At 48.3% G+C, this 22446-nt stretch overlaps 1 protein-coding gene across 2 annotated transcripts in view; it reads right to left on the bottom strand.

Moving 5' to 3' along the window:
* Positions 1-2989: 2989 nt before the first annotated feature.
* Positions 2990-22446, bottom strand: part of HPX (hemopexin) — a 53325-nt gene continuing 33868 nt past the window's right edge. For both annotated transcript variants that reach the window (XM_029601907.1, XM_029601908.1), the window contains exons 6-10: positions 21626-21841; positions 11994-12110; positions 8447-8577; positions 7088-7232; positions 2990-3460 (exon numbers count right to left, since the gene is read on the bottom strand). In XM_029601907.1, coding sequence (XP_029457767.1) covers positions 3234-3460; positions 7088-7232; positions 8447-8577; positions 11994-12110; positions 21626-21841 — 836 coding nt within the window. In that variant the 3' untranslated portion in view covers positions 2990-3233. The remainder of the gene's footprint in view (positions 3461-7087; positions 7233-8446; positions 8578-11993; positions 12111-21625; positions 21842-22446) is intronic.

The raw sequence follows: 22446 nt of genomic DNA, 5'->3' as shown, positions 1-22446 counted from the left end.
TTAGGATAGCAGCGTGCAGTCATCGTGCTATAACATATTAGGATAGCAGCGTGCAGTCATCGTACTATAACATATTAGGATAGTAGCGTGCACTCATCATAGAATAACATATTAGGATAGCAGCGTGCAGTCATCGTGCTATAACATATTAGGATAGCAGCGTGCAGTCATCGTACTATAACATATTAGGATAGTAGCGTGCACTCATCATAGAATAACATATTAGGATAGCAGCGTGCAGTCATCGTGGTATAACTTTAGGTTAGCAGTGTGCAGTATCGTGGTATAACATATTAGGATAGCAGCGGGCAGTCATCGTGATATAACATTAGGATAGTAGCGTGCAGTCATCGTGGTATAACTTTAGGGTAGCAGCGTGCAGTCATTGTGGTATAACATATTAGGATAGCAGCGTGCAGTCATCGTGGTATAACATATTAGGATAGTAGCGTGCAGTCATCGTGGTATAACATTAGGATAGCAGCGTGCAGTCATCGTGGTATAACACATTAGGATGGTAGCGTGCAGTCGTCGTGGTATAACATATTAGGATAGTAGCGTGCAGTCATCGTGGAATAACATATTAGGATGGTAGCGTGCAGTCGTCGTGGTATAACATATTAGGATAGTAGCGTGCAGTCGTCATGGTATAACATATTAGGATAGCAGCGGGCAGTCATCGTGGTAGAACATTAGGATAGCAGCGTGCAGTCATCGTGGAATAACATATTAGGATGGTAGCGTGCAGTCGTCGTGGTATAACATATTAGGATGGTAGCGTGCAGTCGTCGTGGTATAACATATTAGGATAGTAGCGTGCAGTCATTGTGGTATAACATATTAGGATAGCAGCGTGCACTCATCATAGAATAACATATTAGGATAGCAGCGTGCAGTCATCGTGGAATAACATATTAGGATAGTAGCGTGCAGTCATCGTGGAATAACATATTATGATAGTAGCGTGCAGTCGTCGTGGTATAACATATTAGGATAGTAGCGTGCAGTCATTGTGGTATAACATATTAGGATAGCAGCTTGCAGTCGTCGTGGTATAACATATTAGGATAGTAGCGTGCACTCATCATAGAATAACATATTAGGAATGCAGTGAGAAATCAGAGGCCTCTAGCAGCTCAAACATATTAAGCTACACACTAAGGACTACCTGAAAATACATTTACAATAAATAAATAAGCAACACTTCCACAAGGCAACAGGTCCTAGCAGCACATGAAAGGGTACGTGTGGTGGTGCCAGGCGGTTTCTAGGGAGAAGGAAGCTATGGGCCTGCTGGAGGGGTCAGACTTTTACTGGCGTCCTGAAGCGAGAGTAGCTCAGTATTTCCTGGAGCTCTTCTGGGCAGGGAGAGAGATCCATAAGGCAGGTTGTGAGAATCGGTTCTTTGCGTTTCTTTTTTGGAGGCTGCAAGTATCGATGTTAGTGGTCTGCAGCGCACGTATTAAGAGCACCCTCTGCCTCAGATAGATAGCTTCATCCCCTCTTAAAGCCTCTGCAATCAATGTCAGGTTTTGAATGTATCTATGCATATTTATTCTTATTATTCTTTCCAAAAATGTGCTGAAGGCATGGAGCAGCAGCATACAAGCATGCATCAAAGAAAAGAATAAACCAGCTCCATATAACTTACTCATCCTATCAGGAAAGCATACATTATTATATATGTCAGCTGTCCGTCGTACACTGTGAGGGCCTGTAAGGTGACCCTGTGTCAGCTCCATCATCCAGGGCACAGCAACACCCACTCCCCCCAGCACCCCTCCCCTCCCATGCCCGAGCAGATTCCCCGGGCACCTACTCTCGCAGCCTGTCAGGCACTTCTGCTCGCAGGGTTGCCTGTGTTTCCACTTGAATTTTATGTTAACCACTTTGCTATTCATTCTGACAGCCTCAAGGTGTGGCTCTTTAAACACTGCTGGGTTTGGGCTGCTGCTCACTCTTTGCATCCGCTCTGCTTAAAGGCAAAGCTCTGTCACTGCATCATCTTCCCCCTGTGCCCCCTACATCCTCCACTCTTTTTCTGAAAAGACGTTGCTTGCTGTTTCCTGACATTCGCTCCTTCATAAGGGTAGGCTCAGAGGTCCATGCTCAGGGAGCCGGCGAGCAGGTGAGTTACCTGGATACAGTTCTGCCTGTGATTTAATGGGACATTCAGGGGGCCACATCTGCATCGCTCTGCTGCTGAATACCCCCGGATGCATTCCTACACATAACGTCTCCCGGATTTCTTTAGGACGGCTATTTTTCTGACCAGGCTAAGACAGGTAACTTTACCTGGACAGCGCTATCTGCACACAGTAGCTAAGGTTCAGCCCCTCCCCCGGCATCACCTCTCTTCATCTGGATAACTTCTGTGCACCTACAGATGTGCAAGCACAAAATGTACTCACTCAGCAGGAGAAAATATTCAGCGCTTGGCTTTTGTCCAACCACCATCGTAAATGAGCAGAACAAAGCCTTTTAATATTGACCACCCAGTAGGTAGTAGTCGATGGTAAATAAAACCAAAACAAAAAAAACAGACCAATTGACCCATGCAGCCTCTGTCCACAGTGTTAAGACTACAGAGCACTTTCCAGACACTTAATGGCGTCTCTGCCCTGTGCACTGCACCTTCCAAGGAAGATGGAGCGGAAACGGCTGCAGGAAGCTGCCAGGATCCTTGCACTCTCAAGGTCAGTTTGTTTAGTTTGAATAAACAGCCCTTGCACAAGAGTCTGCGCCCCTGCTGCCCTCTCACCCACAGCTCTGCCTCGCACACTCGCTTGTTGGAGGGCCAGCGGTTTGATGCTCTACCCCCGGCCTGAGCCACAGCCGAATCTGTGGCTGTACAGAGTGCTGTCCATCTGCAACCCCCCAAAGAGTGACCCGGTCAGGTTAATGCTCTAAGCCTTACACGACCTGCAGAAGGACACACACCAAAGTATTAACCAGGGCTCAGCCAAGGAAGCGGGAATAGACAGAGAGGTGCTGAATGCTCTGATTCCTCCAGACCTTTATTGTGTGCTCGATACCAGCTCCATGCACTCTTGCCAGCTTTTACAGGGGTAAACGGAGTGGGTGCAAAGTAAGGAAGAGAGAGACCCACTTAGAAGTTACATAAACACTTGTATTCTACCGATTCATTAACTTCTCTCAGTGCATTACAACATTAAAGCACAAAATAACATCTGAGAAAAGAGATGAAGCCAGGGGGAGTGAGTCTGTGCCACTCACTGGCTGCACTCGAGCATCTCTGTAGAGATCTGGTGAGCGTCCGGCAGATTTTTGGCATTAAGCAGGGAAGCTACATCTTTGTACTGATAGAAGGATGGCCCGTCAAAGATAAACACGCCACGCACGTCACACATGGCGCTGTCCACATGAGAGTGCAAGAGGGTGCTCTCCGTCCCTGGGGAGCGAGGGCTCGCCTTCAAATCCACCATCCGAATCTTGTTACCTGAGATGGAAACAGAGAAGAGACATCTTTACCGAGGTATCCAAGAGAAAACCACTCAGCATCGTCCCCCCCAGTCTATGAGCATCAATCCAAGATCCCAGGGATCGGGAGTGACGGTCACAGAGTGCCTGAGCACTGATCCTCCCACCGAGCATCAATTCAAGATCCCAAGGGTCGGGAGTGACGGTCACAGAGTGCCTGAGCACTGATCCTCCCACCGAGCATCAATCCAAGATCCCAAGGGTCGGGAGTGACGGTTACAGAGTGCCTGAGCACTGATCCTCCCACCGAGCATCAATCCAAGATCCCAAGGGTCGGGGAGTGACGGTCACAGAGTGCCTGAGCACTGATCCTCCCACCGAGCATCAATCCAAGATCCCAAGGGTCGGGAGTGATGGTCACAGAGTGACTGAGCAGTGAGCACTGATCCTCCCACCGAGCCTCCACACTGAGCATCAATCCAAGATCCCAGGGATCGGGAGTGACGGTCACAGAGTGCCTGAGCACTGATCCTCCCACCGAGCATCAATCCAAGATCCCAAGGGTCGGGAGTGACGGTCACAGAGTGCCTGAGCACTGATCCTCCCACCGAGCATCAATCCAAGATCCCAAGGGTCGGGAGTGATGGTCACAGAGTGACTGAGCAGTGAGCACTGATCCTCCCACCGAGCCTCCACACTGAGCATCAATCCAAGATCCCAGGGATCGGGAGTGACGGTCACAGAGTGCCTGAGCACTGAGCCTCCCACCGAGCATCAATTCAAGATCCCAAGGGTCGGGAGTGACGGTCACAGAGTGCCTGAGCACTGATCCTCCCACCGAGCATCAATCCAAGATCCCAAGGGTCGGGAGTGACGGTTACAGAGTGCCTGAGCACTGATCCTCCCACCGAGCATCAATCCAAGATCCCAAGGGTCGGGAGTGACGGTCACAGAGTGCCTGAGCACTGATCCTCCCACCGAGCATCAATCCAAGATCCCAAGGGTCGGGAGTGATGGTCACAGAGTGACTGAGCAGTGAGCACTGATCCTCCCACCGAGCCTCCACACTGAGCATCAATCCAAGATCCCAGGGATAGGGAGTGACGGTCACAGTGTGCCTGAGGATTGATGCTCAGTGGGAGGATCAGTGCAAGATCCCAGGGATCGAGAGTGACGGTCACAGTGTGCCTGAGCACTATCCTCCCACTGAGCATCAATCCAAGATCCTAAGGGTCGGGAGTGACGGTCACAGAGTGACTGAGCAGTGAGCACTGATCCTCCCACCGAGCATCCACACTGAGCATCAATCCAAGATCCCAGGGATTGGGAGTGACGGTCACAGAGTGACTGAGCAGTGAGCACTGATCCTTCCACCAAGCCTCCACACTGAGTATCAATCCAAGATCCCAGGGATCGGGAGTGACGGTTACAGAGTGCCTGAGCACTGATCCTCCCACCGAGCCTCCAAACTGAGTATCAATCCAAGATCCCGGGGGTCGGGAGTGACGGTCTCAGAGTGCCTGAGCACTGATCCTCCCACTGAGCCTCCACAATGAGCACCAATCCAAGATCCCAGGGATAGGGAGTGACGGTCACATAGTGACTGAGCACTGATCCTCCCACTGAGCCTCCACAATGAGCATCAATCCAAGATCCCAGGGATAGGGAGTGACGGTCACAGAGTGCCTGAGCACTGATCCTCCCACTGAGCCTCCACACTGAGCATCAATCCAAGATCCCAGGGATCGGGAGTGACGGTCACAGAGTGACTGAGCACTGATCCTCCCACTGAGCATCAATCCAAGATCCCAAGGGTCGGGAGTGACGGTCACAGAGTGACTGAGCAGTGAGCACTGATCCTCCCACCAAGCCTCCACACTGAGCATCAATCCAAGATCCCAGGGATCGGGAGTGACGGCCACAGAGTGCTTGAGCACTGATCCTCCCACGGAGCCTCCAAACTGAGCATCAATCCAAGATCCCAGGGATTGGAAGTGACGGTCACAGAGTGACTGAGCAGTGAGCACTGATCCTCCCACTGAGCATCAATCCAAGATCCCAAGGGTCGGGAGTGACGGTCACAGAGTGACTGAGCAGTGAGCACTGATCCTCCCACCGAGCATCAATCCAAGATCCCAGGGATCGGGAGTGACGGTCACAGAGTGACTGAGCAGTGAGCACTGATCCTCCCACCGAGCCTCCACACTGATCATCAATCCAAGATCCCAGGGATCAGGAATGACAGTCACAGAGTGACTGAGCACTGATCCTCCCACCGAGCCTCCAAATTGAGCATCAATCCAAGATCCCATGGATCGGGAGTGACAGTCACAGAGTGACTGAGCAGTGAGCACTGATCCTCCCACCAAGCCTCCACACTGAGCATCAATCCAAGATCCCAGGGATCGGGAGTGACGGCCACAGAGTGCTTGAGCACTGATCCTCCCACCGAGCCTCCAAACTGAGCATCAATCCAAGATCCCAGGGATCGGGAGTGACGGTCACAGAGTGACTGAGCTCTGATCCTCCCACCGAGCCTCCAAACTGAGCATCAATCCAAGATCCCAGGGATCGGGAGTGACGGTCACAGAGTGACTGAGCACTGATCCTCCCACCGAGCCTCCAAACTGAGCATCAATCCAAGATCCCAGGGATCGGGAGTGACGGTCACAGAGTGACTGAGCACTGATCCTCCCACCGAGCCTCCAAACTGAGCATCAATCCAAGATCCCAGGGATCGGGAGTGACGGTCACAGAGTGAATGAGCACTGATCCTCCCACCGAGCCTCCAAACTGAGCATCAATCCATGATCCCAGGGAGCCCCATCTTCCTTGCAGCTCAGATGCTTGGATATTGTTTTTGTATCCAAAAAATAATAATCTCACCCTATGCTTATATAATCACAAATGCCAATTCGATATTGAAAGTCACAAAAACTGATAAGTTTTTGTGACTTACAATATCGAATTGGCATTTGTGAGCATATAAGAAACAAGCCTTTGTGATTTGTAAGATTTTTTGGCGTTTTCAAAAACATTCTACTCTGTCAGATCTTATGTGATATCACTTCCCATCCGTTAAGTCATAAGATTCAAGTCCTTACACCAAGCAAATATTTAAAAGTCTCCAATGGTAGAAAGTTTCAATGAATAAGGAAGCAGTTTGATTTTTGAAACAAAACATTTTAGAGAGATTGAAGGACATAATTTTTGGTGAACTTGGGGATAAGGTGAAGAAGATATCACATTTTTTAATAAATTGAATAAAATAAAGTATTCCATAAAATTTAAAAAAATTGAACAAAATAAAGCAAGTGGGAGGGAGGTAAGTTGATGATTATATCACAAAAAATGAGGCAAGGCCGTGGAGGCATGCGTCAAAATATATGAAACTTACCCCATCCCGCAACTAATTATTTTTTTAATCATTACTCAACAAATTGCTATTTTATAAAAACGCAAAATAGGGTGAGATTATTATTTTTTGGATACAAGATTAAAGATTTTTTGGTCTCATTTTGGCGGAGATTAATACGAGTGGATATTGTTTCTGACATAAAGAGCTACTCCTCCCCCTTTTCTGTCCTCTCTGTCCTTCCTTAACAAGTTATAGCCCGGTATGGCCGTATCCTTTGATTATCCTCACCTTTGATGACATACAACAGGGAAGAATGGGGGCATGTGAAAGCAGCATCCAGTTCCTGAACACCCAGCTCCTCCTGCAGGGGTAGGGGATATCCCTGCACCAGTGTGTAGAGCTGATCCGAGATGTAGATCGTGACCTGTGACCCCTAAGAAACAAAATGGAAAAAGAGTTCTTTATTACTTCAGAGTAAAGATGGGCTCATGGTTATTCTAAGGCAAGGATGAAGCTCACTTTTATTTGCTTTGGGACAGAGGCAAGGCAGTGGAGGGGTTGCAGGGAGGCAGTTCTCTGGCCTGGGGAGAGAGAGGGCAGGGAGGCAGTTCTCTGGCCTGGGGAGAGAGAGGGCAGGGAGGCAGCTCTCTAGCCTGGGGAGAGAGAGGGCAGGGAGGCAGCTCTCTAGCCTGGGGTGAGAGAGGGGCAGGGAGGCAGCTCTCTAGCCTGGGGTGAGAGAGGGCATGGAGGCAGCTCTCTAGCCTGGGGAGAGAGAGTTGGCAGGGAGGCAGCTCTCTAGCCTGGGGAGAGAGAGTTGGCAGGGAGGCAGCTCGCTAGCCTGGGGAGAGAGAGTGGGCAGGGAGGCAGCTCTCTAGCCTGGGGAGAGAGAGTGGGCAGGGAGGCAGCTCTCTAGCCTGGGGAGAGAGAGTGGGCAGGGAGGCAGCTCTCTGGTCTGGGGAGAGAGTGGGCAGGGAGGCAGCTCTGTAGCCTGGGGAGAGAGAGTGGGCAGGGAGGCAGCACTCTAGCCTGGGGAGAGAGAGGGCAGGGAGGCAGCTCTCTAGCCTGGGGAGAGAGAGGGCAGGGAGGCAGCTCTCTAGCCTGGGGAGAGAGAGGGCAGGGAGGCAGCTCTCTAGCCTGGGGAGAGAGAGTGGGCAGGGAGGCAGCTCTCTAGCCTGGGGAGAGAGGGAGGGCAGGGAGGCAGCTCTCTGGCCTGGGGAGAGAGAGTGGGCAGGGAGGCAGCTCTCTAGCCTGGGGAGAGTGTGGGCAGGGAGGCAGCTCTCTGGCCTGGGGAGAGAGAGTGGGCAGGGAGGCAGCTCTCTGGTCTGGGGAGAGAGTGGGCAGGGAGGCAGCTCTCTAGCCTGGGGAGAGAGAGGGCAGGGAGGCAGCTCTCTAGCCTGGGGAGAGAGAGTGGGCAGGGAGGCAGCTCTCTAGCCTGGGGAGAGAGAGTGGGCATGGAGGCAGCTCTCTGGCCTGGGGAGAGAAAGGACAGGGAAGGAACACATGGCTGGAGAGCAGGGGATGGCTCTCAAGGACAGGGTAGGAACACAATGCTTGGGGGCAAGGTCCAAAGAAGGGAAACTGAGGTTTAGGGGTGTGACCTTGGGCCAGGGAAGGAAACTTAAGGCTAGAAAGTGAAGGAAGTGTTACCTGGATAAAATATATCTTATTTTCCCAGTTAAAAGCAGCATCTACTGTCCCTCTAAGGCCCTTCCAGTTGTGGCTGTGGATCCAGGCATGCCAGCCGTCCCGTCTGGAGTCCGTGCGGAAGAAGTAGATTCCTAACAAACGGCAAGAAACAGAGGTCAACAAGAGCAGAATGGGATGCAGCAATGTCCTGGAAAGCTCGGACGCCCCACCTGCCCTCCAACACCCAAAGTGCCACACGAAGGGGGAGATGAGAAATGAGAGCCCGTGAGCCAGGGATGCACGAAATTACCCCCCTTGTAAACTGCCTGCTCTGCTGGCTGTTTTGTCTTTCAGATGCTGCCCTATGTAAGGGCTCCTGCCCTGCTGGCAGATCATCTTAGACTGTACGTTGCACTCTGATCAGGGGGGTCACCTCCTCTTATCAAAATATGCAGAGAATGAAGAAAGCCCTGCACTGCCTCGCGGAGTCTGCTCCTAAAGTGGCTGTAGTGAGAATGTACTATGGCAGAATCTAGTGTCCTAAAATATATGTGGCTACAGGGGCGGAGTCAGGACAGGGGGACAAAGTTAGGAGCTCAGCACTGATTTTCAGAATTAGGACCCTAACTAAGGGGTCTAAATCTAGGCTAACGAATAGCAGGCTTACATTTAGGAGTCTAAATCTAGGCAAACGAATAGCAGACTTACATTTAGGAGTCTAAATCTAGGCTAACGAATAGCAGGCTTACATTTAGGAGTCTAAATCTAGGCTAACGAATAGCAGGCTTACATTTAGGAGTCTAAATCTAGGCTAACGAATAGCAGGCTTACATTTAGGAGTCTAAATCTAGGCTAACGAATAGCAGGCTTACATTTAGGAGTCTAAATCTAGGCAAACAAATAGCAGGCTTACATTTAGGAGTCTAAATCTAGGCTAACGAATAGCAGGCTTACATTTAGGAGTCTAAATCTAGGCTAACGAATAGCAGGCTTACATTTAGGAGTCTAAATCTAGGCAAACGAATAGCAGACTTACATTTAGGAGTCTAAATCTAGGCTAACGAATAGCAGGCTTACATTTAGGAGTCTAAATCTAGGCTAACGAATAGCAGGCTCCATTTAGGAGTCTAAATCTAGCAAACGAATAGCAGGCTTACATTCAGGAGTATAAATCTAGGCAAACGAATATCAGGCTTACATTTAATAGTCTAAATCTAGGCTAACGAATAGCAGGCTTTTATTTAGGAATCTAAATCTTGCTAACGAATAGCAGGCGTACATTTAGGAGTCTAAATCTAGGCTAATGAATAGCAGGCTTACATTTAGGAGTCTAATTTTTTTAATATCAGCCCTATAATTTTTAGTCTGATTTCTGAAATTGTTATTCATTTATCTTCATTTTAATTTATCATTGGAGAGAGGCTTTGAATTATGGTGCTCTCTTAGGATTTTAATTCTATCAGTATATAATTTGTTTCTGTTGTATGTCGCCTAGATCCATGTAGAACAGGCATCACATAAGTTTCTGAAATAAATAAATTTATATCTCCACGTAGGGAAATGTGGGCCTTGTTTAATCTGTGCTTTCTGTCACTGAGTCGTTAGGAAATGCTAGGTCAGTTGTCTCATTTCTGCAGATGCAGTGATAGCAGTGCCACCATTGGACATTCAAGACATCATGGACTATGGATTGGTCTACTGGTGACAGTATTCAAACATACGTGTGATCTAGCAAGAGGAAGTGGAAAGGGGAGGAGAGGAAAAGTTAGGAGATTAAGACAATTGAGCAAACTCTGTGGACCAGGCTGCAGTGGTGGAACTGTCTGGCAGCCTGGTCTGTTTGGCAGGCTACAAGTTCTGTAACAATTAGAAGCCTTATCTTAATGGAAATGCAGGCACTCATATAGCTGGCACTCTCTGGCTGTGGGAGGTTCCCTAGTAATATTTATATCAGGCCGTGATGATGGAATTAAACAAGCAGCCGGGTCTGTCTAGCAGACGTCCTGCAGGAAATGCAGGTGCTCGCGTAGCTGGGCTGTCTGGCAGGCTGCAGAGGGTGCCTAGGAGGTTGAATGTTTGGGCAATGGCCAAAATCTGCCCCTTACTAGCAGTGTTGCCCCTGATTGATGCTAGCAGTGGCCTCAACAGTTCGGCTTGCCAGAGGTATGAGTCGGAGGTCTTTCCAGACTTTAGCCCAAGTGTGATATCAGACTAGTGGGGTCTGTAAGTGCAGTGTAGCACTCCCCATTGGGAAGAATCATTTGAGTTATCAAAGCTCCTATGGCCATGTGACACGGAAGGATTTTGATGAGTTAACCTGACATGTGACAGTGAATGGACCAATCGGCAGCAAGTGAAGGAGTGAATAAATTAATATTAAGTGCCCGACACTTAACATGAATTTATTCACTCCTTCAATCCGTCAGAACTTGAGGTTGCTGTTTTCTGTGGTTCTTCCTGCTGTATCGTGACGATACTAATAGGAGGAATCACAGAAAGCAGGATTGTTTTTTTCACGAGCCCTTGAGTACGGCATGCTTTAATGCCTGCTCCCAGGCAGGTGTTAAATTTGCCATGTTAAAATGGACGCCTTGGCTGCATGGCAATTATAGGCATTAGAGGGTAAGCTTTATCTATATGGAATTTGCATGTGACGAGCGCTATTAGCTACGCGTGCGACTGAATGCGTACTTTGGATGCACAAATGCTCATATTGCAACAGGTGTAAGTCTAGCGCATCCAAAACGCACGTTCAACCACGTTAAGCAATGTGCTGACCTGAGCGCCCGATATTCCATCGGCCTGAAGGTCTTTGATTGAGACAAAACTTGGTTTTCACCTGTTTCCTGAAGGATGTGAGATCTGGGGCGAGTCTAATGTAAGCTGAGGAATTCCATAGCTGGAGTTGCCCCTGTGAAGGTTTTCTTCCTGGTTTTGTTGACTCGCCAAACATGCCTGAGTTTGTGAGCACAGAGTGCATGCTGGTGTGTAGGGAGTGAGAGATCTCCTGAGGTAGATCAGGGCCAGGCCATTCAGTGATTATAGGCTAGAACCAAGAGTTTGGATTTCGTGCAGTAGTATGTCAGGAGCCAGTGTAGGGTTTTTAGGACTGGGATTATATGGTTGGATCAGTTTTTCTTCATTACCACGGTATATTGTATAAGCTACAGGCAGTAATTTAGGGTATCGGGGACTCCAGAGTAGAGAGTTACAGTAGTCCAGGTGGGAAATGACCAGTTCCTGGACAAAGGTATCACATTCTCCATGATACTAAGTGACCTGCACTTTTATGGCATTATTGGTGTCAACCTGAAAACCCAACCCTACCAATCTGTGTACAGAGCACAGGTCCTTTACTGACTCCAGGAAGGAGTTGCTGTAAATTCCTGGATATGGATGGGGAGGAGAATGTGATGAGAGTGCAGGGCTGAACAAAGCTGCAGAATGAGGAGAATATAAGAGTCCAGAGGTGAGCAGAGTTGGAGAATGACTCCCCCAACAGTTGGTGCCTTTGAGTGAGATTGCTCTTCCTCCAACCTTCATCCTTCATGGCTTCTTGCTCCCTCACCTCGGAACCCGTAGATCCTGCCAGAGTCATCTGAAGTGAAGGCATCAAAGGACCTATTGCTACATCGATCTTTGAATGACATGAGGGTGGAATTTTTCCGAACACTGTGGCCATGACCTGTAACAGAAAAGAACATAAGAAATGTTATGCTGGGTCAGACCCATGCTCCATCAAGCCCAGTATCCTGACTACAGCAGTGACCAGTCCAGGTCACTTGAAAGTACCTGGAAGATTGTAATGGGGAGATCTGTTCACTATTACTCATTCCCAGAAGCAAGAGATGGTGATCCCCAAGTCTACCTGCTTCATAATTTCTAATGGACTTATCCTCCAGAATCTTGTCCAAACCCTTTTCAACCCAGCTATGCTATTTATTACAATTTATTCTTACAATACTTATATTCCGCCTATAACAGTATATGCTAAGCAGAGCACAACACGGAAAAAAAAAGTAAAACATCATATATCAATAATATTATTAGCTAAAAAATTAAAAAGATTCCTGAAATAATATTGCCTTTAATTTTTCGTGAAACAATTTGAGGTCAGTAATGGACTTTATCTCTCTGGGAAGAGAATTCCATAGCTTAGCACCAAATAATGCAATCGCACGATTCCTTACTTCCTGAACATGAGCTTCCTTCACACCAGGCAAGTTCAAAAGATGTTGCAAAGAAGACTGAAGAGCTTGTGCAGGAACATAAATTTTTAAATGATTTAGTTAAACAACTTGGGGCATTTTCCTGGAATGACTTAACACTTAGTAGGATAACTTTAAATTGTATCCGCTGAGCAACTGGTGACCAATGTAGGTTTAACCGAATCTTTTTTTTTTTAATTTTTAATTTTCAAAAATTTTCCAAATTAACTCAAGAGAAAATCTTGTACAGAAATGTTAGTGCAAAGCAGGTAACACAAATAAGGTAGTACAATAATACTGCTTCCAAGTAAACATGCACTAGAAATAAAGGAAAAATGGGAGGACACAGAAATATGAGCGAATTATCGATCAGGAAAATATTTAAGAGAAAAACACAGGAAAGCTGAGCGAGGATCACAACAGCCGTACCCTTATACCAGACCAGCTAAGGGTGCCTCTAGGCGTGTGTATCTGAAAACGCTCTGAGTTGTGAAGGCTCAAAAAAAGATATAATTTACATTTTGATGCCTAACATAACATTTGCATGGATATCGCAGAGTAAATTGTGCCCCTCTTTGAAGTACATCCGGATGCATGGATAAAAAATGTTTCCTTCGAGTTTGGGTAGTTTTGGTAAGGTTTGGGTAAATCCAGACCGCTTGTCCATAGAATAGAGACTGTCTGTTGCGGAAAAAGAGCCTGAAGATATTATTATGGTCCATAAGAAAAGCGAAAGAGACCAAAAGTGCTCTTCTTCTAACGATCTGTTTCTTGGGACATTTCAAGGATCCCCGAGACATCCAGTGAAGGTCGTTGCATTGGCGCATCGACACCACTCTCGGAAGCTTGGGGTAAATCATAGGCCTTCGTTATCACTGGCATTGCTGTATCTGGCATCTTTAACACCTGGGAAACAGATGTTTTGGAAAGATCCAACGGGGACATCAAATTTATCACCGGAAGGTTCAATATTCTTAAGTTATGGAATCTCAGAGTATTTTCTATGTTTTCCAGTTTTTTTATTATTTACCAACTCAGATTGAACCAGGTTTTGTTGTATTTTTTCAGTAGCAGATAGATGTGACATCTACTGTTGCAGTCCAGGAAGCTGCAGACCAGGAGTGAACCCTTAGGCCGAACTACCCCAAGATAGGGCAGGTCGGGAGGCGGAGCCACAGGCAAAGGTCTTCACCCGGGAACCAGGAACCCCCCAGGAGGAGCCCGTAGGGTCCTAGATCCTTGGGACTTAGGAGCACCGTGTAAGTCTCTATAGTAGCAGAAGGCCTGGGCAGAGAGTAAGGTACGGTAGTCCAGTAGACTGGGGCTAGTGGGGTCCAGCGGTGCTGGAGCAGAAGGTGAGCAGATACAGAGTCTTTAGCGTGCTGAGCACTGAAGCAAGCTGACTCCATGGTATCTACTTTAAGATTAAAGGAAGAAATCAAATTAGCATTTGCCATTACCTGATTCTTAGTATCAAGAGTAACTTGGAATAGTTTAGTAATTGAAGACTCTAAAGATTTTAAAGCAGTCCATATTCTGTCAAGTGTTATTACAGGGGACGCGGTAAAATAGTTCCAGAATCCAGAACATTTAAATAGGCACCACCTGCACCCGAAGTTGTGCCTAAGCCAGTCTCCATACCTCTTATAGGTGAAAAAACATCATCCATGGGACCCGCCGCTCCGAGGAAGCCTTGACCCGTGTTGCCTTCACGCCTCCTGGGCAAAGTACCATCGGCGGCTTGTATCACCTGGGTCCTCGTTGAGACTTCTCGCCGTTGTTCGGCTACCATATCTCCTCAACATATTTCAGAGGAGATCGTTGCAGTGACTGGGTTACCAATATGTTCATGGTAGGGTGGAGAAGACGTGTTCAGAGCACCGGGGCTCAATGAGATATCGGTGGTCAAAGGGGATGATGTTCGCTCCCCCATCGGCCCCGCTGCGACCAATACTCCCGGCATTGCTATCGGAGTAGCTGTAAGAAAGACCTCAATACAAGGTTGAGATGGTTCCAGAGAGGGAGAGCTTGATATAATCCCTCTTAATCTAGCCTTTCTTTTAATCTGAGGCATTTTGAAGTGAGGAAAACAGAGAAAAGAGGTAAATGAGTTGAGAGCCCTCTAACAGCATTCCTCACTCGGCGGCTATCTTGGGCTCCTCCCCCAGGGTTTACATGAATCTGAGTAATATGCTTTATTTGCAAGTATTTGTTATCAGTCTGGCATCTGAATTCTGAAGATACTGCAATGCTTGCATGTGAGCTTTTGGCCAGCCACATACAGAGCATTGCAGAAATCAATAGTGGTTAACACCAACCGCTGCACGAAGTTATTGTAGTGTTGACAGAGGAGATGTGGACCCCTTGCCTGAGGGGGAGTTGGCGCTACCTGAGGGAGCGAACTCCCACAGGTCCCCACCGTCGGGAGGCGAGGCTGAACTGATGCAAGGGCCGGCTGGAGCTTCACCAATACCAACCCCGTTCCCCGCGGGTTGAGCCTTTGGGTGCGTGGGGCCCGCTGGATTGAGGTGGGCCTTTGAGAAGACGAAGGAATCGCCGAGGTTCGGTCCAAGGTCAGAAGCCAGAGAATCGCCAATCGCCAGTCCGATTGCCAGAAGATCTGTCCAGGAGCTGGAAGGCAGGAACAGGAGCAAGAGCACAAACGGAGCACAGAAGAACTCACTGAAGCAAGCAGACTTGTTGCCAAGCCGAGACGTAGGAAGAGGAAGCTTCTATAAATACTCCCTGAGCCCTGACGTCATCCAGACAGCTGAAGGTAATTTTAGTGAGGAGGCGCTGCCGCATGCCTTGGAGGACGTCCCGCTGTGGAATGCAGGAAGTGCTGGCGTGCGGCCTGACGTCGCGGAGAGGAGGCCCAGGGACCTCTCCTCCACCGCAGAGCATGGCAGGGGCTCAGTGGATGGAGCTGCCAGGAGGGAGGAGACCAGGAGCCTGCATCGGGGACGTCTCCCTGCTGCCGCGGAGGTGCCGGCGGCAGTCCCAACGCCACGAAGGAAGGTAGGAGGGGCCAGCCGTGACCGCCCACGGCTGGGAACGCTAACAGCTATTGTGCTCTAGCAATGGTCTCAAATGCTGTAATTGTTTTAATTTAAAGTAACCGCTAGCTAACACAGATCTGATTTGAGAAACAAAATCTAGATGCATTAATCACATCCTCCAGCAACAACTTTCACATTGTAATTGTGCTCTGAGTGAAAAACAAAACAAAACAAAAAAAAAAAACCACTTTCTCCAATTTGTACTCCTGCTATTATTGGAAAGGGTAAATAACCATTCCACCTCACTCGTGATTTTATAGATGTCTATCAGATCTCTTCTCAGCTGTCTCTTCTTCAAGCTGAGGAGCTCAAGCCTGTTTAGCCTTTCATGATAAGAGAGCTGTTTCATCCCCTTTATCATTTTTCTCCCCCTTCTCTGTACCTTTTCTATGTCCGCTCTATCTTTTTTGAGATGGGGATAACCAGAACTGCCCACAGTACTCAGGGTGCCGTCGCATCTTTATACAGAGGCATTATGATATTTTCCGTTTTATTCTCTATTTCTTTCCATGTAATTCCTAACATTCTTTTCTTATTGTTGTTTGTGTGTTGTTTTGAGATTTCTGTTGTATATTAGTGGTTCTGGCTTGATTTTCTGGCTCAACAACTAGTTAATTATTTTAAAACATTTATAACTCACAACGTTCTAGGTGAGATAAAGCAGTGCATTCATGTTAAAAGGTAAATAACACATATACCGGCTAACATTATTGCACGTAAGCTTGCTTGATAAAGTGTATACTTCTCTGTATTAAATTCCAATCCTCAGCAAAATTACCAGTATCCTTATTCCTAAGCAGTCAGTACATTGATGGGATCAACGTTTTCAAATGTTCACTAAAAGTCTGAGTGCAGACTTTAATTCTTAAAAACTCAGAAAGTTCATAACAGGGCCAGCTACCATAAATGTTCCTGCTGGTGCACAGGAGGAATATGCAGCTGGTTGTACGCCGCAGATCTCAAAGATTGGGGACGTTTATAGATCAATGCTGCACTAAAACAGATAAGAGTATTCCCATTTAATGCCTTATGGATGAATAAAAGACTTTTAAATGTAATATGCCACTGCATTGACTGGAGAAGAGTGAAATACAATTGCTTCTCCGAGGTCTGGTCAGAACACGGATAGCAGCATTCTGCACTGCTTGCAGGGCCTTTACCACTGACCACGGGAGCTCCCTGTACTGGGGATTACAGTATTCGACTGCAGACAAAACTAAAGCTTGAAGTTCCGTGTGAAAATGATTTGCATCCAAGCAAGGATGAAGTTTGCACAACATGCACGACTTAAGCAATCCACGTTTATCAGCAGCTTTCACCTAAGGATGCACTGAAAGAGTTGGATCTAACATTACACCAAAATTTCACACTGCCAAAGAAATTGGAATAATCCAGCCTTCAAAATGAACGCCGCGAGGTAAGAACCTGCCGAGAAAGGTGACCTTGAATATTACAATATTTAAAGCAAGTTTATTAGACATCATCTAGCCTTTAATGGAAGATAAGCATTTAGCTATGAAAACCAATGTGACATGCAGAGTAGAAGTTATGGGAACATAAAATTGCACATCAGCATCCATAATAACATAAGATTTTCCATATTGGGTGTTGTGGATGTTGACTCTTGGGCCAAGAAGGAGTTGTCACAACCTGCAGGTCCCCACTGTCGGCAGACGGAGCTGCTACTGTAACTTCACCAATACCAGCCCATGTTCACCTTAGGTTCAGCCCTCAGATGCCGGGGCCGGCTGCTCTTAGGTGCAGGCCTCTGTGAAGGTGATGATCTGACACGATGAAGACACTGCCGGCCAGCAAGGAGAAAGAAGCCATTCCAGGGCAAGCAGCAGTCAGGCACGGTCAAGATCAGGCTGTGGTCGGAGGCAGGCAGAGTTCAATCGGACATGGTGAGAAGACCGTAGTCAAGCCAGAAATCCAATCCAAGTCAGAGTGAAAGCCGGTCCGAGGTCAAGCCAGAAATCCAATCCAAGTCAGAGTGAAAGCCGGTCTGAGGTCAAGCCAGAAATCCAACCCAGGTCAGAGTGAAAGCCGGTCCTAGGTCAAGCCCGAAATCCAACCCAAGTCAGAGTGAAAGCCGATCCTAGGTCAAGCCAGAAATCTACTCCAAGTCAGAGTGAAAGCCGGTCCGACGTCAAGCCAGAAATCTAATCCAAGTCAGAGTGAAAGCCGGTCCGAGGTCAAGCCAGAAATCCAACCCAAGTCAGAGTGAAAGCCGGTCCGAGGTCAAGCCAGAAATCCAACTCAAGTCAGAGTGAAAGCCGGTCCGAGGTCAAGCCAGAAATCCAACCCAAGTCAGAGTGAAAGCCGGTCCTAGGTCAAGCCAGAAATCCAACCCAAGTCAGAGTGAAAGCCGGTCCTAGGTCAAGCCAGAAATCCAACCCAAGTCAGAGTGAAAGCCGGTCCGACGTCAAGCCAGAAATCCAACCGAAGTCAGAGTGAAAGCCGGTCCTAGGTCAAGCCAGAAATCCAACCGAAGTCAGAGTGAAAGCCGGTCCGACGTCAAGCCAGAAATCTAATCCAAGTCAGAATGAAATCCGGTCCTAGCTCAAGCCAGAAATCCAATCCAAGTCAGAGTGAAAGCCGGTCCGAGGTCAAGCCAGAAATCCAACCCAAGTCAGAGTGAAAGCCAGTCCTAGGTCAAGCCAGAAATCCAACCCAAGTCAGAGTGAAAGCCGGTCCTAGGTCAAGCCAGAAATCCAACCCAAGTCAGAGTGAAAGCCGGTCCTAGGTCAAGCCAGAAATCCAACCCAAGTCAGAGTGAAAGCCGGTCCTAGGTCAAGCCAGAAATCCAACCCAAGTCAGAGTGAAAGCCGGTGCTAGGTCAAGCCAGAAATCCAACCTAAGTCAGAGTGAAAGCCGGTTCGACGTCAAGCCAGAAATCTAATCCAAGTCAGAGTGAAATCCAGTCCTAGCTCAAGCCAGAAATCCAATCCAAGTCAGAGTGAAAGCCGGTCCGAGGTCAAGCCAGAAATCTAGTCCAGGGGGTGGAGAACAAGAGGAAGATGGACGTCCACAAGAGCTTGAGACGCTGAAGACAGACAAGGCCATGAAGACAAGAACTCACGATGAACCGGACTGCAAACAGGAACACCCAGCAGGAACAGGATCCAGAACAAAGAATCAGGAACAGGAAGGTGGAGGCAAAGCGAGATGACCTATTGCCAAGGCATTGGATGGGAGTCAGCCTGAAGCTTTTATAGGGCAGGCTGGTCATCAGGGAGCCCCTCCTGGTCCTTTGGGGGGAATCGGCCGTGCACATGTGCCTTAGGAGGTGCTGGCGATCAGGCATCACAGAATGCAGGCTAAGCCTGGTGTCCTGCCACGGGCCGCAGCAGTCAGTGGCGCAGAGGAGCAGGGCCCCGGGCCAAGGAGAGCAGGTGAGTGTGGCAGCGGCCACATTGAGGAGGGGCCAGGCCAGCGTCTGGGAGGCAGGTGAGAGCGGTGGTCCACAGCCTTGCGTCACAGACCACCAACTGTAACACTGGCTCAGACTAAGGGTCCATCGAGCCCAGCATCCTGTTTCCAACAGAGGCCAATCCATGCTACAAGTACCTGGCAAGTACCCAAAGATTTAACAGATCCCTTGCAAATGAAAGCTGACGCTCAAATCTGAAAGTATCTTACAAACAAGAACAGCTGAGCCCTGGGGTCCCCCAGTATTAAGCGGGAGCCAAGAGGACATCCTTACACTGGTCCTAACCATTAAACCTCTTCAGGACCGCTCGACTGAGCAAGCAAGATGGCATAACCGAGTATGTCAAGAGCAGCAATGCAAAAAGAAACTTTGGCACCCATGTGCAAACCACATGCATAACACTAGTTTTGTATTATGGGCTGACAGGGATCCAAATCGATTCTTATTTAGTATATCATTGCTATCCAAAAATTCCTGTAGCTGTTTACGCACAACTCCCTCTACTACTTGCACCAGAAAAGGGAAACACGAAACTGGGCAATAATTCAGCAGGACAGAGAGTCAAGCGACAAACCGAAGCCCGCTCTAAATGTTCAGGCAAATGGTCTACAGCCCAGGAAATGTGCCCGGATCCCCACTCAGCACCGGTACTGCACAGGCGTTCACCGGACAAGCGTCCTCCACAGCGACCATGTTTCAGAAATGTCTGCTAAAGATGGTCATTCACAGCACTAGTGCTAGTACCACACTGTCAAACAGGAATTAATGGCAACAACTTTACTGTGAGAAAAGTTAGCAAGATCTCTGCAGCTGGCAGAGGGCTGACCTGAACCCCATGAAACAACTCAAACAACTCGAATGAGGGCTTTTGCCATCAGTGTTCAGCAGCTTGAAATTGCCTCTTCATTAGTTTGTGTACCTGGCATTGTACTAGTAGATATCTTCATCTAACTCATGTTGTAAGCTGCCCTCCCAGGATTTAGCAACTAAGTCAAAGAGGTCCCAAGAGATGAAAATTACCTTTGGAGCCCCATGCATACACACGTCCTGAACATCTATGAGAATGTGCTACAAGCTTGTCACTCAGTGGTTCATTAATTTGTGCACGGATTAGAAAATGATCAGTCCATGGCCCCTTCTCGCCAGTAAATAGCAACGCCTGTCCCTCCCCCAACAGGAGCTGGCTCGTGAGTCAATATGGACCGGTTGGTCTTCTTCTGCCGTCATTTCTATGTTTCTATGTTTCTATAATAGCATCAACAATAGCTGTTATAACCATCACATGCAGAAAGGGACGTCTTAGCAATACACACATTGCAATCAATTAAAATAATGCAAATTCCTCTCAGCAGCCAGGCAATGAAGTCAAACTTCAGTTAATGACGAGAAATTACGAGACAAGAAACCTTGGGGAAGATCACACAGGGCTGCAGCCATGCAAACCTTCATAATGAAAATCAGTATCCGTGTGTGTTTTTAGCAATAATGAATAGGGCGCTGCCTCGTTTATTTATTTATTTATTTATTTATTTAGTAACTTTTATATACCGACGAACGTTGGGAACATCTCGTCGGTTTACATATAACAGAACTGAGCAACAGGCTTTACAATTTTTGCGTAATTAGATAATTAAATAAGGAACAATTTTTGCGTAATTAGATAATTAAATAAGGAACATTCAGAGCATACAAATAACAGGGCTTGGCTTGGGAAAAGCCACGCAAGCCGGTGGACAGAGTTCCCAATAAGAGCATCCGAGGGACACAGAAGATCTGCTTTACAATAACGCCTGGGACGTGCAGGAATTAAATCCGCACAGCAGTGGGAAAGATTTGCCTGGAAAGAGCTTGGGGGACCCTTGAAGTTATCCTGCGCTGCAATGGGATTATAAATCCGGCGGTGCAGAGAGCCAGCACGCGGACAGGCGGGGGAGCGCGCGCGCCTCGGTCCCGGTGACGTCAGCAGGGTTCAGGGCCGGCGACAAAGGATGAGCGGGGGAAGGCGGCAGCACCCGCCCGTCTCCGCCCTGTGCCGCAGTCCTCCTTTCTGTCTCGCTGCTCTCCCCTCCCCCCTGGCCACACACTGAGCCGACTCTGCATCCCTAAAGCAGCTCTGTCCGGTCCTGGGGAAAGGAGGAGAAACAGCAGCCCAAACAGGAACCCGGCCAGTGTTCCCATTACTTCTGTTCTGCAACGCTTTAAGGATGATGTTAAGGAAAATGACGATGCCTACCTGCAGCTGACGTCACTCGCACTTCAGGCTCCTGGGCCCCAAATGTATTCCCCCCGACTTGACCCTTCCCCAGGCCCTGCCCACTCTTTACTTGTCTAGGAAAAATATTAAAAATAGGCACCCAAGTGGGAAATGTTTCCATTTGCCAGATCTAGGCACCTAAGCCCTTACGTCATGCCTCCCGCCTGCCCTGTATTCTCTGGAGAATCAGCTGAGGGTGTGGATCACACGCGTGTGGCAGGGAGAGACTGCGGCGCTGACCCTCACCTCTGCCAGGACAATCCATGAAATAGTCCCGCATATCCAGGGGGTAGCCATGGGGAATCTCCCCGGTCACCGGGTTGAAGCGGGTGAAGTTGACTCCCTGCACGCAGTAATACCTCTCCAGATAGCGAATGGCACAGGTGCAGTTCTGAAACCAGGGCCAGTTCCTCTTCTTCACTGCAGGGGTCTCGCTGAGGTCATACAAGTAAACTGAGTTCCCTGCATAGAGAAAAAGGAAGACGAGAGTTACAGCAAGAGCATGATAAGCTCGAAGACTGCCAAAGAGTGAAACACACTGCTCATTCCCCAAGGAGCTCCCCAGAGAGTGACACACTGCTCATTCCCCAAGGAGATCCCCCAGAGAGTGTCACACTGCTCATTCCCCAAGGAGCTCGACAGAGAGTGACACACTGTCTCATTTCACAAGGAGCTTCCCAGAGAGTGACACAATGCTCATTCCCCAAGGAGCTCCCCAGAGAGTGACACAATGCTCATTCCCCAAGGAGCTCCCCAGAGAGTGACACACTGCTCATTCCCCAAGGAGCTCCCCAGAGAGTGACACACTGCTCATTCCCCAAGGAGCTTCCCAGAGAGTGACACACTGCTCATTCCCCAAGGAGATCCCCCAGAGTATCACACTGCTCATTCCCCAAGGAGCTCGACAGAGAGTGACACACTGTCTCATTTCACAAGGAGCTTCCCAGAGAGTGACACACTGCTCATTCCCCAAGGAGCTCCCCAGAGAGTGACACAATGCTCATTCCCCAAGGAGCTCCCCAGAGAGTGACACACTGCTCATTCCCCAAGGAGCTCCCCAGAGAGTG

Source organism: Rhinatrema bivittatum, chromosome 5 (genome assembly GCF_901001135.1).
Source record: "Rhinatrema bivittatum chromosome 5, aRhiBiv1.1, whole genome shotgun sequence".
Lineage (NCBI taxonomy): Eukaryota > Metazoa > Chordata > Amphibia > Gymnophiona > Rhinatrematidae > Rhinatrema > Rhinatrema bivittatum.
Note: the sequence above shows the minus strand (reverse complement) of the source record. Positions and strands in the feature narration are given on the sequence as shown.